The sequence below is a fragment of the Colius striatus genome, chromosome 2, assembly GCF_028858725.1.
Source record: "Colius striatus isolate bColStr4 chromosome 2, bColStr4.1.hap1, whole genome shotgun sequence".
Taxonomy (NCBI): Eukaryota; Metazoa; Chordata; class Aves; order Coliiformes; family Coliidae; genus Colius; species Colius striatus.
Window position 1 is genome coordinate 102964322 of NC_084760.1, and position 22865 is coordinate 102987186.

At 42.2% G+C, this 22865-nt stretch overlaps 1 protein-coding gene across 7 annotated transcripts in view; it reads left to right on the plus strand.

Moving 5' to 3' along the window:
• Positions 1-1247: 1247 nt before the first annotated feature.
• Positions 1248-22865, plus strand: part of UTRN (utrophin) — a 367525-nt gene continuing 345907 nt past the window's right edge. For 6 of the 7 annotated variants that reach the window (XM_061991642.1, XM_061991648.1, XM_061991644.1 and 3 more), the window contains exons 1-2: positions 1248-1419; positions 2293-2456. In XM_061991642.1, the coding sequence (XP_061847626.1) occupies positions 2336-2456 (121 nt within the window). In that variant the 5' untranslated portion in view covers positions 1248-1419; positions 2293-2335. Of the gene's footprint in view, positions 1420-1538; positions 1556-2292; positions 2457-22865 lie in introns of those variants that run through there. The other variant, XM_061991643.1, reaches the window with a different exon arrangement.

Below are 22865 nucleotides of genomic sequence, written 5' to 3' on the forward strand. Positions count from 1 at the left end.
GATCTAGTTAGATCTATCTAGTTAGATCTAGTCCCTGCTACACATGTGTTGCATAGATCAAAGGTCGAGGAAAAAATGTCAAATGGAGTTAGAATTACTGTAATAGGAATTTGCAGGTAGCTTGTTTCATTTCTTTGAGGTATCTCTTCTTTCCTTGGGGCAAATAGCAAAGCATGGGTAAATATCAAAGTTAGCTTAGGCTAAAATACATGTAATCATTGTTTATTATTGTTATCTGTGGTGCCTGTGTACTAGTGAGAAAAAAGACTTCTTTCAAAGACAAATCTTCCTCATTTCATTGCTACCATTTTGGTTCACCTAGAAATAGAAAATAGTACGTGCCAAGCCTGGGCCCCCTCCTTTCTTCTAGCTAACAAATTATGCACCTTCTTCCTGCAGACTGCTGACCAGCATCTGGTGGTGTTACTAAAGTCAGTGAAATACTTGGTCTTGGGAATGCAGCTAACCTTTGGGACCAGCTGGACGAGACCAGGCAGGTAATGCTGAGGAATTACTCAGCTACAATCTCTCCGATATTGCTGAAACTTCAGACTGATGCTTACCAAGATAAATAAGGGCCACGTGTTCAACAGCCTCACAGTACAGGCGAGTGAGATTAGTTGCCTGAGCAAATAGGAGTACCTTCATTCCCTGATTGCAAGTGTGACAATAAATTAATTACCATGAGCTAAACATTTTACTAAAGTATATGTCTCTTCATATATAAAAAACGACCACAGATGCCCAGCAGCGTCCAGTGCGGCATATTTTTACTCCATCCATACTGTTCCTTCTGTGTCCAGCTTCAGCGGCCAGGCAACCCAGGCCAAACCCCACGAGTTGCGAGAGAGCGATTTCCTGCTGCTGGGTCCGTAAGCGCCCCAGGTGCTCCTACAGATTTTGTCATACACTCTGGCCGTGCCACTCTCGGTGTTAACGAGGGTGACGGGATGAGCGAGCAGCGACCGTGCTTTGTGAAGGCAAAGGAGAGAAAGGCGAGACTGCACAGGTGAGGCCGGGAAGGTCCCGAGGGTAGGAGCGGTCGTGCCGGCAGCCGCCTGCGGGCTCGGGGCGGGGGAAGGGCGGGGGAAGGGCCAGGGCCGGGGCCGGGGCCGGGACCCGGGCCTGGGCTCGCTCCGCCCCGTGCCGCCCGGGGCCCGCGGCGGGCGCGGCCCCGCCCTCCCGCAGCCGCGGCGCTGGCCCGGCTAACAAAGGGGCGTTGGGCTGGGGGAGGAGCCGCCTCGGGGCCGGGCCGGGAGGGGCGAAGAAGACGAAGGAGGAGGAAGAACGGCAGCAGCTCCACGGAAAGTTGTGGGTGCGCTAGCGTAGCGCCGCGGGAGCCGCCGCCGGCGGGGGCCGGGGAGGAGCCGGGCTGCGCGGTGGGGAACCGGGACCGCCTTCCGCTGCCGTGTCTAAGGGGTGAGTGGCGCTGTGCGTTGTTGTCTGCCGATGCTCCAGCCTCTCTGAGCCTGTGGCCGTCCCGCGGAGAGACGACGGGCGCCACGGCTTCGGGAGGGGCGTGAGGGGGAAAAGTTTGTTCCCCAACTCCGAGCCGGTAAAGAGGGGGCGGGCGGGCGCGTAATTCCCGCGGCCGGCGCACCTGCGGGCGAGGCGGCGGGCGGGACGGGGTGGGGACCGGCTCCGCCGTCGGGGTGCCCGAGAGCCGGCGGAGCCGCCACGGCCGTGCACCCCGCGGGGAGGAGGTGTCGGCACGCCTGATCGCCCGCCGGGTCAAAATCCCCGCCGGAGGAGCGGGGGTGGCGAAGGCTCAGCCGGGGCGGCCGGGAGGGGAGCTGCCCGCGGCCGTGCGCGGAGCCCGTCCCGCAGGGCTCGCCTTCCTCCGTCCGGGAGGGGGTTTCGCGGCTTCTTCCACTCCTGGGCTGGCCAGAGGAGCATGCCTGCCCCCAGCCCCCTCCCAGCTGGCGTATGCCTCAGCCCGGCGGGAGCGGGGCTCCCTTGCTCTGCCGCCCATCTCCAGCGAGGGTGTCCCACTTGGGACGGTGACGGTGTCGCTGCAGAGACAGTGTCCTGCGCCTCCGACGGGCACGGGTGGGCACGGGACGCCCTGTTGTCCAAGGATTCCCTTCAGTGGCTAGGGATTACAGTGGCCGGCAGCACCTCTCCCTGCCGATGTGAAATCCCAAAAGGTGTCCCTTGGCAAGCAACTGGTCGGCTGTCCCACCGTGCATGGATGGGGGAAGCAAACTTCGGTGCCAACCTGCGCTTCCCACGTGGAGTCACACTTGGTGTTGCCCGTGGAGTTATCATGCCTCTCTGCTCCTGGTCCTGTAGGTGCTGGTGCTGAGTTGGAGACCTCCATGGGAACCCTTTCTGGATGGATTTAGGCTGCACCAGTGGCATAGCCCAACCTGTGAGCATGGCTCGTGTCTCTGAACAGGAGGAAGGACCTGGTGGGGGACACAGTGAGTTCAGTGACATCATTAAGTCCAGATCAGGTAAGCTGTCAAGAGAAAAGCATTTTTCTGGTTTTGCTTCTACACACGGCTTTTGACATCAGTTGTTATTTTTAAGCAGTACGTTTTTGCAGCTGCTTTTGGCTTTATATTAGTTGTACAATGGATGACAGGGTGTTCGTGCAGCTGTCCTACAATTAAGTAATAGTAATTGTAGATCTCTGGAGTTTTTTTTGACAGTGTTAGTCAAGTCTGTTTGTTTGGGATCCACCTCCTTTGTTATAATTACTTCTGCTTTTGTAAATAACCATGTGCTTAAAGTGCTCTTATGCAACCTAGTGTTGGCAGCTTTTGTGTTTATTCTCTGACACTGAAAATGGCAACTGTGGCCACAATACTGTACCTCCTAAAAGTGCATTGTGGTAGTATTCATGCAGTAAACTAAAATTCTTCATCCTTAATGTAAAACAGTTGTCTATGGCTACAGGCTCAGGCATTTCCTTTAGCAGAACATTCATGTAACAGATCTGAAAGTTATTGGAAAAACACGTTTTTTGTTTTGTTTTGTTTGCTGTTATGTTTGAGTTTTCATGAGACTGATGGATGCTGAAGTGGGTAAGGAAGTATCATCACTTTAGCCAAGGGGAGAGCAAAGACTTTGGAGGGGTAGAAGTGAGTTGTTTAAAACTTGCTAGAAATTTGTGCTCTATCCAGATACTCGATGCTCACTTCTTTAGCTTCAAAGGCTCTTTTTTCTTCTCAGGTGCAGAATGTTCTTGTAAAAAGATTTTCTTTTGGTTATCTGAGGCTTAACAATGTATCTTTTCAATGTTTCATACACTAGAAAATGGATCTTTTCTGTTGGTGGTGATTTGATATGTCAGATTTTGTAGGATGCTGATTTCAATCTCTATCCCATTGGTGTTTGAATAGTTTGTTTCCTCTTTCTGAGGAACGACACCTTTGGAGGTGGTCTTAAGTTCTGGAAGTGCAGTCTATGAATCAGAAGTGCTTGTAGCTTTCCATCTTGGGTTCTGTAGCACTGGTTTACATATTCTGCTGTTATTTTGAAACCTCTGGACATAACTTTATTGGATTATAAGTGTATATTCAGCATCTCTAAGGGCTTTGAGCTTGGACGTGGCTTGCAGAGAGTTTGAATGCAAACGTATGTAAATACTACAGTTTTACAGCATGTCTGAGGAAACAGGGCTGTATTTGAGATTTTCCTTGGATGAACAAATTGTACAGTTCTGTAAGTTGTGTTGTTTTGGTTAGGGCAGACAATTGTAAATCTCCTCTTACAACTGCTTTTACTTTCTTATCTGTTAATAACAGTATATTTGATTCTCACAAGGCTAAAATACTTGTGCATTAAATTAAAAACAGTGAGTGGAGATTGATTTGAATAATTCATCTTTTCTAAATATGCTGCTTTGGATTTGAATGTGCGATTTCTTAGAGTTAATTACTGTACTACATATCTCAGATCTGAACCATTCCCTGCAAGTAAACCTGTGGGAGGGATTTCCTAATGAAAGGGCTGAAGTTTCCTGAAGTACAGATGGTAGCAAATTAAAGGCTAGTTGTCAAGACTGAGGAAAAAAAAAAATTATAAAGTATGCTTCCCTTTTTCCTTGACATCTTGAAAAGAGAATGCTAATTTTGATACTTGAAGACAGTTTTATTTGTTTCCTGGAAGATTTCTTCAGCACAGGATGCTCTTCACCGTATAACTGACTGGAGTACAGTAGAAATGTTGCCTTGTAACTTAACGTTTGGGGTAGCTAGGGTTCTGATTGGGTTTTGAGGCTGCAGAGAGCAGACCCAGACAGGATTCAGGATCTCCACTTTCTTTGTTTTGCTGTAGAAAATGAGCAGTTACATTGCTTCTTGCTACTCTGGAAGTTCATCACCTGTCATACAGGAAATCTCTCGCGCTTTGATTCAGGAGAGCACGCAAATATGCATTTAATATTTTCACTCCATAAGTAAAATACAAACTCAACTTCTAGTGAGTGAAAATCTTGAAGTGGTTTAATGTGTTATAACATTTTTTGAGTGCATATTATTCCAATGTATTTTTAAATAGGAACACTGGAAACAGTTGACTCTGTTCTTGTAATTAAAAGGAGACATGTATAATGTCCTGTGTAACGTTCACTTTTTCTCTCAGTGCTTTCCTAGGAAATTGTCTGCTTGTCTCTTTCAAGATGTTTTTCTTCATCTTTTTGGAACAGGTTTTGAATATGTTACCAAGCTGTCAGGATATCGTGGTTATTTAAAAATATTCATCTTCTAAAAGTGATGGTTAAGATACATGACTAAATATTTTCTTATAACTTGGAAGAAACTTACCATTTGGAATACCAGAATGTTATGCAGGTCAGACCTTAACAAAGAGTGCTACTAGTAAAAATGTTTATAAATATTTGGACACAAATACAAACATTAGTCTTTAGCAGCCTGTGAAGCTGAAGATATTGTCTTTTCTGTAGTCATTGCTGGTTTAGTTATCTTCCTTTGGAAAACTGGAAAGCTGCTAGAGAGCCATAAAGGTGGCAGTGTTAATACAGAGATTGGTTATTGAAAAGTTGAGAGTTCATCTAAAGTAACTGTTACGAGACTGTAATGAGACACATAAGGTTTTATGGCTGCTCAGGGCTGTGTGGTGCCCATCTATGCCTGTTTTTGAGCACAACAGGCTATGTAATTTTTTTCTTAATGACTTGTAATTGGCAAGCTACTAGCATACCATGTGAAGGATATAGGAGAACTGCAGAAAATCATGTTTTTTCTGTAGAGCAATCAAAATCAGCTAACAGCAAATTGGATTTCTATTTGCTTGTAATAAAAAAAACATGCATGTCACAGGATTTCATAGATGGGAAAATGTAATTTTGCAAGTGCTTTGGGGAGTTCAAGCTGACAGTATAAAGGATAAAACACTTTGAACTGAGATTCCTGTATGCTACTGACTGTGCTGGAAGTAATTTTTCCTTCAGTGATCAGCAAGAAAACTTTCTGTGAATGTGCTATATGCTGTAGCTGCTGTAAGTGATAAATGCCTGATTATCCACAGCAAGAGTCGTGTGGTTCTCCCCACCAGTAATCTCACTTCTGTGACTCGTGATTGTAAAAAAAGAAAGATAGGTTTCTGTTGTCCAACTTGCATTTATTTTCTGCTTTGGATGTGGCTTTTCTTTGATTAGGTATTCGGTTAACTTCTAGCTACATGTAGATCAGAGCTATTTTTGAAGACACATCTTCTGCACTCAAAATAGAATATGATGGTGACCAAAGCTGCCTTTAAAATAACTGTTGGCTATGGTAATTATAAAAAGAGGCTGTATTATGTTTGCAGAAGAACCAGACGTGTTTTTCTATCCCTTCCTCTTGCACCAGTGGTGAATGCTTATGGCTCTGAGCATCTGATAAGGTTTAAGGGGTAGGATGCATGTTCCTGGATGGCTTTCTTGGGGACATATATATATATATATATATATATATATATATATATATATATATATATATATCTCTTTAGCATTATTAGCCTGTGCTATGCTTATGGGTAGGCTTGCAATGTTTTCTCTTTTTTACTTCCCTGTAATATGAAGTAGTGTATATGGAACTGATTTATATCTTTGAAAAGCATCTTGTGCAGATAGGTGAACTTCTCTCTTTGCAGTAGCTTTCAGGAAGGAATGCTGTGGGATGATTGCCCTACAGTGGTGAAAACAGTGCTGTCATCACTGGGCTTGAAGAACAGATGAGTCTTTGCTATGATTAATTATGGAAAAAAGACAAATTCACTTAAAATCTGTCATGGTAGCTTGGAATGGTAATATATAATTAAACAGTAAGATGTGACAGGAAAAACATTTCTAAGATTATTCTGTGCCTCTGGTGCATTTTAAGATGAGTTCTTGTCTAAATTGAGGGGAGCTTAATTGTCCTCATCTACCTTTCATTTTTAATTACATTAAATATATTTGACTGAAAGACTGCTTTAAGAAATTGTAACTTATTTTTGGAGTTCTTGGGCAAGGCTCGTTCTGAGAGCTGCTGCTGTTGTCTGTCTGTCCGTCCCCATGAAGCAATGCTTAGTTGGCCAGCAGCCCCTTTGCTCCTGCATCTCCCTGCCCTGGGGTGCCACATGTTGCCTTTGGAACCAGTTCCTTTGGTTATGCCTCTCACTGCCAGATTGCTGTGGGGCAAACATGCTGCTTCTAGTTTGTCAGTTTGACTCTATTGGTGTGAAATGGCCAGGGGTCCTTAAGAGTTGCAGGCAGACCCTTAGGATTCTGTCAAGGGGCGTGGAATAGGCATAGTCAGTTTTGTACTGTGAGAATGCTCCAGGGATGTTTGTGCAGACAAGGTGTTAAAGACAAGCAACAAATCGTCTGCTGCTTATTTCTAGCCACCAGAATGACTGACTGTTTTTCAAAACTAAACCTTTAGGTTGCTGTAGCTTGGCTCCTTTCTGTCATTGGAATTGCCTCCTTTCTTTGGGCTGTCTGCTGGGGACAGATTGGATGCTGCAATGGAGACAGTTCTAGGGTATTGCGTAGCACTTATGAAATGGCAGATATATAAGTACCAGACTGGTTTCTTCTAGTCTCTTGATTGTTAGGTGAAGAAATAACATATGCTGCTCTGTGTGTTTGAAGCACGACTTTGCCTTGGAATAGAAACTGAGGCTCCTGGGGAGAAAAAACCCCAACCCTAAACCATAAAAGCAGCCCATTGATTTGTGTGTGCTCTGCCAGGAAATGAAGGCATAACCCTGGGCAAGAGCTGTTATGTGAGGAATCGCATGTAGTGTGTTAAGGGTTTCTAAGGAGGTTTAAAGGTTGGGCTGGGGAGAGGAAGCAGCTGGTGGTATGGGACCCCGTGCTGATGAGGAATCCATGGAGAAGGGGTGCCTGGGTGAGGGGCAGGCCAGGAGCAATGTGAAGTTCCTGGGTCCACTTCTCGCAGTGCTCTTTGGGGCTATGTCCTCCCCTTCTACTCTCAGGTCTGGGGAAAGCAGGCTCTCATACAGTATCTTGAAAATATTTTCTTGTGCAAAGTTCACACTATTGGGCAGCTTAGCAAAGAGTTAGCTAGGCTGTCTTAACACCTCTCAGTAACTGCTCCTAATTTTCCTCCTGACTTTGAATATTCCTCCTAGCAGAACCACTTATTCATGGTATATGTTGTGATTGACTCTTATGAGCAGGAAAGAGTAGGGTGGTATTGTTACTGACATCTTTTGAATGATAGTGGGGAGATGGACTGGAGCAGGTAAATCAGTGTAGGATGTGGAAGTGAGGGGAAAAGCACATGGACTTGAGCTGAATTCTTGTTTCAGGGCAGTATAGCTGCTGCCAGCATGGATTGGTGTGCTCAGAGCCTGCACAATCTACTTTTCATGTGTTATAGGGTATCCCTCCTTCAAAGGAAAATGCACAATTAGGAGAGTGCAGCTGTTCCCACCCATCCCGGGAGCTGAGATGCTCGTAGCATGAAACTGGGGAGAACTGCATTTATTTGGATGCCTTAAGAACAGTTTGAAGAATGAATAACAGGGTTTAAACATCATGAGGTGGGAGGGAGGAGTTGAATTGTCTGACTTGTTATCGTGTTGATGAAAGAATAAGTTTCAGTGCTCCGTACTTTGTCAGAAGTCTGTTTTATGTCATCCTCCCTCCTGCAGTGTGTTTCTGGAATGAAATGGGGAAGGAAGCTGAGCTGTAATTTCAGAAAGTGACAGTATATTCTTAGAAGAAAACTGGGAGTTTTAAAGGTAGAAACAAAAACAACAGGCTAAGGAAATGGAAGAGCCCTCTGGCATCTGAATTTGAAGACAATGATATGACTCTTGCAAATTCTGGGAATGAGATAAGAAGCTACTGACTTGTAAATATACGCAGTTGCAAAGTCAGTGAAACATTTCCCATTGAGGAGGAGTCAGAAGCTGCCATTTATTTATTAGGATATGATGTCTTTACGCCCTTTCTTTGAAAGGACACCCACACCAGCTGATACTACCTTTAGAAAGGGTAAAAAAGCAAAACTTTGACTATTGGACCCAAGTTGGGCTCAGCCACAAGTGGAGCCAAAATAAGGAACCAAATGGAAACATAAACACTTGCAGTTAGGTTTTGTAGTCTCTTATCTGTGAGACCAGTATGTTGGGGCTGGTACAGAGTCATTGGCCATGAATCTAGATGCAATGTCCAAGCAGCCAGGAGATTCTGACATGGCTGTGGATGGTGCCTGCAGATGCTGGGACTGGGCTGGGTCCTGGCTGTTGGTCAGCAGGCTGGTGGAAGATACTCAGCTGTAATGGGATGGGTGTAGGAAGATGCAGTTCCTTTTGCTGAGGGCAGAGTTATAAGTCTGGGTGTCATGGGCTTGCATCTGCTCTGTCTGATCAGCTCTGGGTGTGAGCCACAGCAATGCAGGGGAAACTGGTTAGCACTGGGGTCTCATCCACAATCATGGCAATGACCTTCCTGTAAAGGTTTCTCATGCTTAGAAATATGTTAACTGTTTAATAATTTGCATTTCTAGATATTCTTTAACTGATTCAGTTATATAGTTCATTATAGTTCATTCAGTTATAGTTCATTATATGGAATAAACATGTTAAACATTGTGAGATTCTGGAGAGGAGTAACTTGAGCATTGTCTACCATTACTGGTAGCTCTTTTGTAATGAGGCAGCTCCTGTGCTGGGGAAGCATCCCCTAGCAGCCTAGTCCCCTTCTGGGTGTGGGAGTCTCCAGCTGGGTTTGAAAGCAGTGAAGAGCTGATGAATCTTTAGCTGGTGGGAGATAGTGACTTGTGTTTTTCAGTAAAAGACCAACCTCTGTCTCAAACACTAGATACTTGCTGAAAGGATATCGCTACATGACAGATTAGATATATATTCTTAAGGTTATTTTTGTTGATCAATATAGGGAATGCACAGCAATAATTTCAGTCATAAATTATTGATAATGAAGGTCTTTTCTGGACTTCAACATCTTTCCCCTCAACTGTCCAAAAACTGAGAGATTTTGTAGAGGAATTAAACATAGACCAGTTGCTGGCTTATGCGTTTAGCAGTGGAGAAACATGCATTTAAACCATGAAAGAACATGCTTTGATGGGTCTGTGTAATTCATTCCACAAATAACTTCAGTTCCTTTGTACTCTGCTTTTATTGCCTAGCATCAAATGTGGTTTTTGCCCCTCTCCTAATTTAGATCATGGCAGATGACCAAAGGTGGAATATGCTCTTAAAACGTTATGTTACAAATTATTGATTGGAGAAAAGTAGTGCGATGGATACGTTTTGAAATGTTGTGCTAGCTTTTTAAATTGTTGTTAATTTACCATGATATCCTGGATGAGCAAAGAAGAGTAGCCTGTGCATGAATAACAAATGGAGGAGATTTATTTGAACATTTTATGGGAGCGTGCTGGGAATAGTGAAGCCTTTTGATTTCTATGCTATTTTCATAGTTATGTTATACAATATGATTGTATTGAAAGAGGAGAGTAAAGTAGTATTTAAATGCCAAAAGACCGAGAACTTTCTATTGCTTATTTCTAGGCTTTTACTTCTGGCATAACTTAATAATGAACAGCAGCTATGGTCAGCATAAATTGTTTCCAGAGAGACTTCATTGCTCTGTTATTCTGATTTCTACGTGTATATCTTGTTCTTGGATGAGGCTTCTAGTGGAAATTCACAGGAACACATTGTGTTAATGCTGTGCCTCTTTCTTGAGAAAAAGACTCTGCAGAAGTTGAAAGTCTGTTGGTATCATTCTGAATATAGGTTTGCTGTATCCGAGGTAGTGATGCTTTTCCTCTGTGCTCAGGAATTTTCAACATGTCTGTAGTTGCTGGTTTAATTTACTGATCTTTAGCTAAAAAAAAAATCTATTTTTGAATCTAACACACTTCATTCGGAGTAGAGTTTATTAAGTTTAATCTGAGAGCTATTAAATGCCACATGTGAAATATTTGCTCAGGTCTCTACTCAAAAAATACATTTCTGTACTTAGGGCCCTTTCTTTGAAAGGACACCCACACCAGCTGATACTACCTTTAGAAAGGGTAAAAAAGCAGAACTTTGACTATTGGACCCAAGTTGGGCTCAGCCGCAAGTGGAGCCAAAATAAGGAACCAAATGGAAACATAAACACTTGCAGTTAGGTTTTGTAGTCATTTATCTATGAGACCAGCAGGTTGGGGCTGGTACAGAGTCATTGGCCATGAATCTAGATGCATGTCTGCACCAGCAGAATAGAATGTTAGGCTTAGAATGTTAGTGTCCAGTGGAGCGTTAGACTTGTGCAGTGCGCAGCTAGTTGTGGGTGAAGATGCCATTTCTCCATGGTACATGAAGAATGGGAGCAATTGCTCCAGGCTGCTATAGGTTTCTAGTGTGCTGTGCACTGTGAGCACTGTTGTATCCTTGAAACTCTGTGTTCCTGCCTCTGTTACCTGTCTCAGGAGAGCTCCCTCTCCCTGCCTCCTACCACTTGAGCGTTATTGTTTGAATACTGAGATTAATTCAGGACAAAAAGACACTTTAAAAAAACCCCTCAAATCACCTCCATCTCCCCTCTACCCTGTCATCTTCTTGTTTCATTGGATGTTGAGAATTTATTAAAACCATGAAAGATACTTGTGAAAGACTTCGTTGCTATTTTGATAGGATGTCAAATGTTGACTGTTGTATTAATGTGGAAATGAGTTTTATACTGAAGTGTGCGACCAGCATGTCCAAAATTGAACATAAGAAGAGTTCAAATGGGGTTGTGCACATTGTCAAATGTCATATCACTCTGTGGGTTTTTTCTGAGACTATCAAAACCTGGTTTGTGTTCAGTATTTTTCCCCAGTATTAACAGGAAATTCGTTCTTGATTTTAGGAAAAACAGTATGGAAGGAAAGGAGATTGAAAGCTATGTCTAACTCTGATTTTTAGTGATATGTTTTACAGAGACTCTGTAGATGCCAGGTGCCTCACCTAATGTTCTATACTGCTGATCCTTTCTCCCCTGGTGAAGAGCAATGCATAAAAAAAACCCATTGAGTAGAGATGCAGCCTTAGTAAATATATACTCTAGCTGTAGCAAGAAACTTCAAATGCACAGGTACATCATACCACTACTGGGAAATCTTTTTTTCTTCTATTTATGGGTATTGGGGAAACTGATGGCATCAGTTTGTGGCATGTTTCTATGGTAGATGCTTTTCTTGGTCCTTTCTGATCCAAAGAAAACTAGATCAGTTGAGACTCTTACAGAGCTCTTGAGTTGCAGGAGAGGAGTGACTTGCCACATCAGCTGCGTTGGTGTCTTCTCACTCCTCCAGCAGAGCCTCTGTTTGAATAACACCTCTTCAGAGTCTGGAAAAATGCCTTTTTATGCCAAAAGAATTAATGCACTGTCTGCATCTTTCTTACGCATCTCTGTGTGCATGATGGGACAGAGCATGAGAGCCTGCTGAGGTCTCAGGACTGCCTTCTTGTGTCTTTACATTGACTGACACTCCTTTAGAGAAGTGAGACATGAATCTGAGAAGAACCAAACTTTAGACTTAAAATCTAAAGCAGCTGTTAAGAAAGGTTTTCATTTAGCCTCTAATGAAGTAAGTGGTTCCTGAAACTCAGGAAACTTGAAGTTAATGAATTCCATGTAAATTGTATTCTGTTGTTTGTACTGAAAGAGGGGAAATAATTTCTGTACTAGGTTATGAAGGCTATTTGTATTTCTAAATCTTTCTGAGTGAAGAATTTCCTGACAAGGCCACCTTCTCTACCTGTAATCTTCTGGAGCGAGTTTTTTTGTCATTGTATGATGTTAACTACCTCTTCTCAGCAGGCAGTGTTAAATGTTTCATCTTTGTTTAAGTACAGCAGATATTTTGTGTACATAATGACTAGCAGTATTGAGTGTGTCCATCTCCATGAAGAAAATAGAGACAGAACTGTCCTTTTTTGATTTTTAAAATCAAAATCCACATTCTTCCCGATTGAATATCCCTAAATTTTCTCCTGTCTGAAAGATCAGTTAATTTTGAGCAAATACACAACAGTTGTGGTGTGACAAAACTCTTTGTGTCATAGGCTACTATATCCCTAAAGAAAGGAAATTGCAATCACTTTGACATTTTTGCATGCTTTAAGTGAGGTTATACAGTGAGAGGAAAGAACAGTAATTGTTCTCACAAAATGAGTTGCTTTTGGGGGGTGATCACCCCTTGATTGCTAGTTTGGGAGTCATACTCTCTGTTGAAGGAACAATGAAGTAAATGCCAGGAGTGCAGTGGGAAAGATGAGATTCTGTGGTCTGACCTTAGACATCAAGTGGGATAGTCTTGGTGGTAATGTGCCATTTTTGTGTGTTGTGCAGTGTAAACCAGGCAGCCTCCAGAACAGCAAGACCAACTGGAAGAGTGCATATTGGACAGAAGCAAACTCTCTGCTCATCCATTCCCAGTTAGCACTAATGCTAGTCTAATATCGGTTGAGACTGGAATCTTCATACTTCTCAATTTAAGCCTCTGTTATAAACATAAAATATGATAGCAGACTCTCTGTATAAACTTGCCTCACTGTATACACCTGGTTAGGCTGGCAAAACTTGGGGTTGAAAGAAGATGCTTTGGACTAATGAGTTAATGTGAGATCTTGAGTCTGAGATGTAGTCTTTTTAGACAGGAAAGGTGGTGTGGCCCATGCAAACCAAAGATTCGTGTGGAACGTGATGACAATATAGAATGACCAACCAGACTAATTTACAGCCAGGGCCACTTCATAATTGTTTGTGGCATTGATTTGTTGTTTGTCTTGTCTCTGGGGATAACTTGTGACTAAATAGTATTTAAAAATAGATGTCCTTCTGAATTCCAAGTATGAGGATAGCTTTTGAACATGATATGCATTTAAAAATAACTATCCAAAATAAACCAAAAAGCCCCAAACCTTGTTTTTTGAAGAACATTCTTGCTTTCTTCCCAGCAGTTGCTCTTTTTTTTTTTGTGTGTGCATGCTCTGTTCTTCCTCTGCCTTGTTCAGCTTCATGGTTTTTCCTCTAGTTGGAGGAAGACTCCAGTGACTGCCTCATTGTGTGCTACAAAGTGTGTGGGGGGGTAAGAGGAAAAGAGCTGGAGAGGCTTTTTCCCTTCCTGCCAAGATCCTGGTATGATGGAAAGTTGGAAAGATGAATTTGACAGTGCTGACTCTTGCTGCCCTGGGGTGTCCCAGTGTGTGATAGGACTGTGTACTGACACCTGCGGACCACCATGCTCTTGCCCTTCAGGCAGCATCTCCTCTGTGCTGTGAACGGAAGGCAGTTTAATGAGACAGTCTAAAAATCTAATGAAACAGGTGGAAAATTTCATAATACCTTTTTCCTGTTGAACTCCATTTCCTCCCTGGATTAATTTTCCTGGTCTGGCAGGCATTTGCAGGGAGGGGGAAAAAAAATTCCTCAAGGATTTAGCTGCTGCTCTACATAATTGTTACAGAAGATAACTCCAGTGAAGACAGGGTTGTTTGCAGATACCTGTATGAATATTTGTTCAGAGAAGATTAGTGGAAAATAAGCTGTGGACAGTAACTACTAGTGAGAAACTCAAGAGCCTGGTGATACCAGAGCAGCTGGATAGGGAAAGAGACTTGTAGCTATCTACAGAGGGCCTGGACATCTTAAGGCATCTTCCTCCAAACTTAATTGAACAGTTACAGTTTGCTGCTGAGGTTGTTGAGCAGTTTATGAGGATGCTGGTACAGAAGCCCTGTGTGGCTGGAGGGAGCCAGCTGTAGGTCCAATTGTGCCTAGGGCCTTGGTCTTTGAGCACAGGGAAAAATATGCAGGAGTCACTTTTTTTGAAACAGTCATAGGGATGGGGATTTGAGTTAGTGCCCGTCTTTCCTGTAATTGCTTCTTTCTTAGAGCCCTCATGACAAATTGTCACTCTTTAATGTACAGTGGTTTGAACAGGCATTTAAACACCAGACCACTGAGTGTAAGGTGAGATGTGTCCTGTTCCTGGTGTATTGTGCAGGGAGAACATATGCCAGGAAGATTGAAGGGCAATAGAGTATTGAGGATGTTTCTTCAGTCAGGCAAACTTCAGCACATTCTAGGGGAGAGCATTTGTATGTGTTTCTGCACTAGAGATGTACCGTTTGATGGTCATGTCCAAAGCTGAAGGCAGAAAAAGGAGTTAAGCTTGTCTATCTGCTGAAGCACTGAGGCATTGGTAGTAAAACTTGGTGCTGAAAGATGCTAGTCTAAGCTGAAAAGCAGACTGAGTGATCCCTGTTTTTTCCACTAGAAAGGCATTATAAGGTGATCAAGAACTAGAGAAAAGGAGCATTGCTCTCTTTTTCTTTACCCCAAATAAACCAACCAAACCTTTTAATTGCTGGTATTGTCAACCATCTGTCCACCACCACTGTTGGTGTTTCCAAGAACATATTGTTATGATAAACAGCTACTGTGTTGCAAGGGGAGCTGATGTGTACACAGGGCCAGTGCTGACAATTTTTTGACCAAAAGTCCACTGCAAGTAACAGGTATTTCATTGCTATAGTTTACCTGAGATGAGATGATGATCCTGTGTCAGTCTGTGTCAGTGTCCAAATAACTTAGATGCTTACAAAGAAGGGGAGCTCAGGGCTCTCTATGTACAGGGGAATTGTCACCATATGATGGATTCTTTTGACAAGAAACTGAACCTGTTTGCCTGGAGGAAAAATGGTGGATATATTTGGAGAGCTGTGTCCTTGGTTTGCCTGGTGCTATCAGTGAGTGCTGAGCTCGGATGCAGGGTTTTCGTGGTACAGAGTGTGTTAGCTTGGGCGTGAGGATGGCAGCTGTGCTTGTAAGGGCATTATGCAGGGTTATCCTGGTCAAATGCTACCTCACTTTATGACCTCAGCCTTGTATTCATATCTATATTATAGTCAATCGCATAAAGTGAATCATGTGGCATGCTGTGGTTGGTGTGATTGAGATCTGATTCTTGGTGCCTTCCTTGGGTGAGGTTGCTGTTATTTGGGGCTCCTAAATTCCCCTCAGGAATCACCTGTCATTTGTGGTGTATTAGTAAGTGAGCTGAGGAAGGTACCTGCCCTGCAGAGGAATGTGAGTTTGGTACTTATGCTTCAGGGCACTTTCGTGTTGCAGTAGCTCTTGGTTCTTTCAGCTACTGTAATGTTGATTCTCAAACTGTCTCTCACTGGCTCACTTGATGCTATGCCTAAATTAGAGGTTACTGGGTTAGGTCAGGGATCACTCTAGCATGTAATGCCCACTTCTGAGGCAGAGTAAATTTTTCTTTACCAGGAACTGGAGTAGAAGAAGAGCACATAATACCTGGTCAGTCCTATAGTGTATGGCCTTATAAATAGAGAACATAATTCAATGCTAATGTATTTGATATTCTGGGCAAAATATCACATGTGATATAGTGGTTTCTTTGTCTAACTGGGCAGGATGCTGCTGTTAGCCCTAAGAACAGGCATGAAAGCAGTGAAGGGTCACAAACCCTGACCTGTTGTAAGCACGCTTTCGCTGTTATGATGTCTCTTTCCATTATGATGTTGAAGAGGTCTTGGGCTCTTGTATTGATCCTTAAAGGATTCATGGGCCTTAGTTTAGGTAATTAAGTTTATTTTCAGGATTAAGTCTGTGGTTGACAGTGAAGTCCTCTCAACTGATCCAAGTCTGTTGAAGAGCCTCTGGAGAAAGTAGAACTTACTCCAAATCCTGTCAGTAGAACTGGCAAGGAAAAAGTAATTGATATTGAATAATGGACTTGCATGGAGGTTCTGGTTATGGTATGACTTGAGCAGAAAAATGAAAGCTTGTAACTTGCTGCGACTTGTTGTCTTAGAAATCCTGATGTGTACTTTCCTCCAGAACACTGACTTGCTGCTGTTGGGCAAAGGAAAGTAGGTTGGAACCAAAATCATTAGCCATGTGGTAAAAGTGTACTGTATCTATATAATGTTCAGAAATGAAGAAACGAAGAAACTAAGACTGACTAGAAATGTTTTCCTTATTTACTTATTTTCTATGCTAATTCTCGACACTTGTTATGGCTTCTTATTTTGGCTCTGCAGTCTCTGGCCTTAACTTATACTTATGTCTCTATATAATAAAAATATATGAAAATGTTGTGTTCAGTGGAACTCCAGTTTGTTGCTTGGAGGAGGAAGGAAGATGTTAAAGAACATAAGTTCTAATGAACTGTACTGTTGAAAGATGCTAATATACAGTACTGTATGTGAGCATGGGAAGGAGGAGAGAGGTTGTGAAATGAATTGTACCTCTTTGTACTTGTTTCTTACAGTTCAAAAAGCCTGTTTTATGAATTTCAGTCCTTATATGAACTAAACTGATGCTTTTTTTCCCCCATTACCAAATGCTCACAATTGTTTTTCCTCCTAGGACAGAAGGCGGAAACAGGATTTTTATTCACATAAGATATTGTCTGCCTGGCATTCTCATTTGTAATAAGACTCCTTTCATTCTATTCCAGCACTTGAAAAGGACTTAACTTGCTATCCTATTAAGAATCTCTTGTGCTGCCAGAAAAAATGTAAAGAGCCTGTAGACATTTGGGGCTCAACTCTCGTCTACAGCACAATGAAGAAAAGGAAATAGTACTTTCTTGGCTCTCCCAGATTTAGCAGAGCCAAAAGGTTATCAGCTGACAGAGTAGATGAGTTGTAATTATGATAACTAATGTTACTAGAAGTCTTTAAAAAGCAATTGAATTAATTATTTGATCTTGGTGAGAATCTATGTCTGTTTGGGATGGATTTTGATCTGGATCTGTTACCTGGGATGCAGTGTCATCTAAATGTGGGAAAAATAATGTATATGAATTGCGCGGGACTTGTCTTTTTCTCTGTTCCATATCTGTATTGTGGAATACTTAATAGAGATTATATTATTTTTTTCTCCCTTTCTTTTTATTCTTGTCCTTCTTGGATGGATAAATTGAACTATAGTGTGGAATCTGTAAGGCATCGTGAAAGCCTTTTTATGAAAAGTCTGGCAAATTGTAAAATCTAATTTCAATGAGAATTAGTATATGATATAGTTTGCCCCTTCTCTGTAAGGTGGACATAGTTAAGAGTTATAAAACCTATTTGGCAGACTTAATTTTAGACAGGAATATTAATGCACAAAGCAGGAACCAAAGAGAATTTCTAGTTAAATTGGTTTGGAGTCAAATCCAGGTAGTGGTCAGTCACTAGCAGTGTTTCCCAGGGCTCTGTATTGGGGCCTGTTCTGTTTAATACCTTTATTAATCATCTAGAGAAGGGAATCAAGTGCATCCTCAGTAAGTTTGCAGATGATACAAAACTAGGTGGGAGTGTAGATCTGCTTGAGGGCAGGAAGGCTCTTCGGAGGGACCTGGAGTAATGGGTTGAGGCCAATTGCAAGAGGTTTAACAAGGCCAAGCGACAGGTCCTGCACTTGGGCCACAACAACTCCATGCTATACTACAGGCTTTGGGACGAGTGACTAGAAAGCTGCTCAGCAGAAAAGGATGAAGAGATGTTGATTGACTACCAGCTGAACATGAGCCAGCAGTGTGCACAGGTGGCCAAGAAGGCCAATGGCATCCTGGCTTGTTTCAGAAATAGTGTGGCCAGTAGGACCAGGGAAGTGGTGGTCCCTCTGGACTTGGTGCTGGTGAGGCCACACTTCAAATACTATATTGAGTTTTGGGCCCCTCACTACAGGAGGGACATTGAGGTGCTGAGGCATGCCCAGAGATGGGCAACAAAGCTGGTGAAGGATCTGGAGAACAAGTCAGATGAGGAATAGCTGAGGGAGCTTTGGCTGTTTAGTCTGGAGAAGAGGAGGCTGAGGGGATATGGTCACTCTCTACGACCATCTGAAAGGGAGTTTTGGTGAGGTGGGTGTTAGCCTTTTCTCGCAACCAATGAGTGATAGGACAAGAGGAAATTACCTCAAGCAGTGCTAGAGGAGATTTAGTCTGGCTATTAGGAAAAATGTCTTTACCGTAAGACTTGTCAGGCATTGGAACAGTCTGCCCAAGGAAGTGGTTGAGTCACCAACCCTGGAGATATTAAGCTGTGTATGTATGGTGCTCAGGGACACGGTTTAGTGGTGGACTTGGCAAGTCTTGGGTAATGGTTGTATATTAAAGTTTTCCTCTCATCTACCTGATTCTGTGATTCTATATTATGTTTTTTTAACTAAGGCATCCCTTGACTATTAATCAAGAGACAAGGTAAAGTCTTTATTATAAATAGAGTTTCTTCCTTACAGAAATTAGACACTTTTTCTACCGCTTTCTGCAGTACAGCTGGGTGCATCAGCCAAATCCTGTCTTCCAAAGTCATCCGGCTTGTTGAAAATAACCATCTCCTGTGGATTTAAACATTGGCAGCATAAGTAACCTGTTGCTCTACCATTCCAGTGCAAAAAGTGGTCTGCGCTTTCTGCAAAGTAAGAGCAAGCAGGCTTAATTATCTCAATGAAAGGTGGTATGTTAATACAAGTGACTTTTCTTTGCTAAAAACTTACCAACCTGATTTAATGATTATAATCCGTGCTCTTTCCTAAGTGGAACTAATTAAACAAGTCCTTGGCTTTAATTACTTGAAGTCCTATTTCAAATTTCCTTCTGTAGAATAAGCAACTAAATTAATATGAATAATCACAGAGAATCATAGCATCATTTCAGTTGGAAAAGACCTTTAAGATCATTAAGTCCAACCACTAACCTAACATTGCCAAGCCCACCACTAAATGTCCCTCAGCAATTCATCTACGCATCTTTTAAATATCTTCAGGTATGAGGACTCCACCACCTCCCTGGGCAGCCTGTGCCAGGGTCTAACAATCCTCCTGGTGATAAAGTTCTTCCTAATCTCAAACCTAAACCTCCCTCCCCTGGCACAACTTAAGGCCATTTGTTCTTGTCCTATCACTTCTTACTTGGGAGAAGAGACTGAGCTCTACCTCACTACAACCTCTTTTAAGGTAGTTGTAGAGTGTGATCATGTCTCCCCTCAGCCTGCCCCAGGCTAAAAAAAAACCCAGCTCCTTCAGCCACTCCTCATCAGACTTGTTCTCCAGACCCTTCACCAACTTCGTTGCCCGTCTCTGGACATGCTCCAGCACCTCACTGTCTGTCTTCCAGTGAGGGGCCCAAAATTGGACACAGTATTTGAAGTGTGGCCTCACCAACACTGAGTACAGGGATGCAATCACTTCCTTGGCCCTGCTGGTCATGCTATTTCTGATACAAGCTAAGATGCCATTGGCCACCTGTGCACACTGGTGGCTCATGTTTAGCTGGCTGTTGATCAGGTCCTTTTTCTATGGGACAGCTTTTCAGCCAGTCTTCCACCAGCCTGTAGCAATGCATGGAGTTGTTGTGGCTCAGGTGCAGGGCCTGGCACTTGGCCTTGTTGAACCTCATACAATTGGCCTTGACCCATTGCTCCAGCCTATTCAGGTCCCTCTGAAGAGCCTTCCTGCCCTCAAACTTTTAAAATTGCCTCCTTCAGGAAAATACAGTTATAAAGCCAAGTGAAATAATGATGCAAATATCACCTTAGCCTCGAGCTCTTTATTTTAATGTCTAAAATGACAAAATTTGCCACTGGAAAACAGGAGAAAAATATGAACTAAACAGCATCTGATTTCTTTCTTTCCTTCTTCCTACTCCTGTCTCCCAGACTGTTTAGTTTATAACAAGCCTGTTTGTTCCCAAACTTATGTTAGCTTTGCGTTGATGTGTGTGTGTACTGCTTGATCTGGTCATGAGATGTGGAAGATGTGGATGACTATCTTTAGCCTTGTTTGTTTTCCCTGCTTAGCCAGCATGTCAAGTCATAAGCTTTTGTGATAGTTCTTTGCTATTTTGGTCAGTATTTGAGAAATTCTTGCAGTATGAGGTGGTTGCCTTTCTGTCTGTCTCCTTGCAACTGTTCGTATAGGAATTCATCCTGACATTAATTTTTCAGTTCTGTCTTTGGATTGTTGGGTAATAAATGTGGAAGCAATAGCCAAAGGGAGCTTTATACTCCATTGACAGGGAAAATGTTGAGATTCCAGCTCTAGTCTAGGTAGCTAAATTAACAAGAGATGGAAGTTTCTTGAAGTGATAAACAGTCCTTGCTTTGTCTTGGGATTTTTTTTTCCTGTCTTATAAAACTTTGTCTAATTCACAGACATTTGTAGAATTTACCTTGCATTCCTGTCCCAGGGCAGTGTGTTGGTGAAACTGGAAGGAGTGTTGGTGCAGTGAGCTAAGCAATGGCCATGAAGACGCAAGTGTTCCTTATGGCAGTTACTCAAGAGTATGTTTGAATATTTATATGGTGAATTAACACCATAGAGTAGAGGAGGTTTGGCATAAATTTTTTTCAGGATCTTACAGGCCTGCTCCATGTAAAGTTAATGGTTTCTTCACAAAAGCACATTTTAAAAAAGAAAAAGCACATATAAAATATGCTGAATAAGGATATTGAGAGTTGAATCTGGCAACATAAGATTCTGCAGAGACATCTTGTGTTAAGGATTGTTTATTTGATCAGATCTTTAATTTAAAAACTGCTTATAGAGGGAAAAGCTTTGTACCTACTGCAATGGATACCTGTTTCACTGAAATTCAAGCAGTATTTTGTGGATCTTGCAATTTAAGAAAAGCTTTCAGTAAATTGACTTCAGCTTAGACTATTCTGAATTGTTATTGGCATTACTGTACTGTAGAAGGAGGGATTCTCACTTTTCAGTTGAAGTGAAATTCTTCATTTGATGGAGGGATTTGAAGAGTGCTTGCTTCCTTTCATTAATTTTTCCGAGCTGACTTTCCTCTTAGAATGGTCTTGTTCTCCTGTGGCAACTTGCCCAGGCAGAGGGGGAGCCTGAACTGGGGATAAGGACTAATTCACTTTGAAGAACAGTGTTTGACAAATCTAGAAGGGTAATGGAGATTGCAAAAGTCATAACAACAGGGTTGACTGTTAGAAAGGAGTTGATTTATAGTGGTTGTGGTGTTGCCAGGTGGAATTCTTCAGCTGTGTAAGGGTGCAGTAATTCCAGTTCAGCACCCACCTTGTCTCCTCCATGTATGGGTCACACCTGACCCACTGTTCCACTTGAGCCATAGCAGGATGCATGACAGGTAACTCATGGGCACAGCAATGAGGTTGATGAAATATCAATTGTGCTACATAAGGTTGAGGGAGAAATTATTTATTTAGATGTCTTCAGCTGGGAATTTAGATCTAACCATCTGTAGGTGATTAATGACAGAAGGTCAGGATATTATACCCTCCGCCAGTCATTTCTTCATTAAGCAGACCTATCCAAACATAACACAATCTGTTAAATTTTAACCCCAAGAGATGACTTCTTAGCAAGCTTTCCAGCCCACAAGGATCAGTGTTGAAGCATAAAAATGGCGAGTAGGTGGAAATGCTTGAAATGCCTTAGAAGCCTCTTCCAACTTAATACAAAATCTCAACAGTTTAAAAAAAAGAGTTTCTACACAATGTACTAACCAGTTGTCTAACAGGTACTGAGTGATGGAACTGGCTGATAGAAGCTATGCCTGTAGTGTATTTGAAAGACCTGCTAATGAATTTGGACCCATTTTATTATTTAAGAATCACCTTAAATTGTTTAGTTACATCTAACCTAGGTACTGAATTTCAGTATAGCTAGCTTTTTTTTCTCATGTGATGTTCTCCCATATCTCTACTAATTTGTCTTCCCTGTTACCTTGTTATTTCTTACAGTTATTTTTGCTGAAAGATGGTAAGAGTAAAGAGCAGCTGTAACTTTCCATGAATTTAGTTTTCCTGAACTTGCTTCCCAGTTGATGGAATATCTTAGACCACTGAATTGTTTTAAAAAGTCCATGTTCCAGTAGGATGGTATCTGTCAGTAGATCTGACTGCTTTGCAGTATTTCATCACCTCTCATACTAGTTCAAGTTCTGTGTCTTGCGTTCTTCCAGTGAATGACCCTGTGTATTTTAAAGGCTTAACATTTTTGTTCCCTATGTTTTTCAACCTATGCAGCATAACATCAGAGCTGTCAATCAAACACATCTTTTATCCTATTGAGAGTGTTCCTTGGGATGTACATTCAGCTGAAATTTGAAGTACTAAAGACCTCTTTATGGTAGAATTATAATTTTAGATCACCACATAACAATGTAGTAATCTTAAAAAAAAATGTAGCTAACGATTTTTTTTTTTCCCCTAAGGAGTTATTTTTCTCTGTAGATGTAGCTTGTTTATATTGTATAATGTAGGTTGTTTTTTCCTTCTCAATCAGAAGGGAAAACTAAAATTGATGTCATCTTTGTCTCTTCTGCACTATTGACTGTCACAGACCTTGGGCTTGATAGATGCAGGTACTGTTCAGGTTATCTGTAACTCAGATCTGT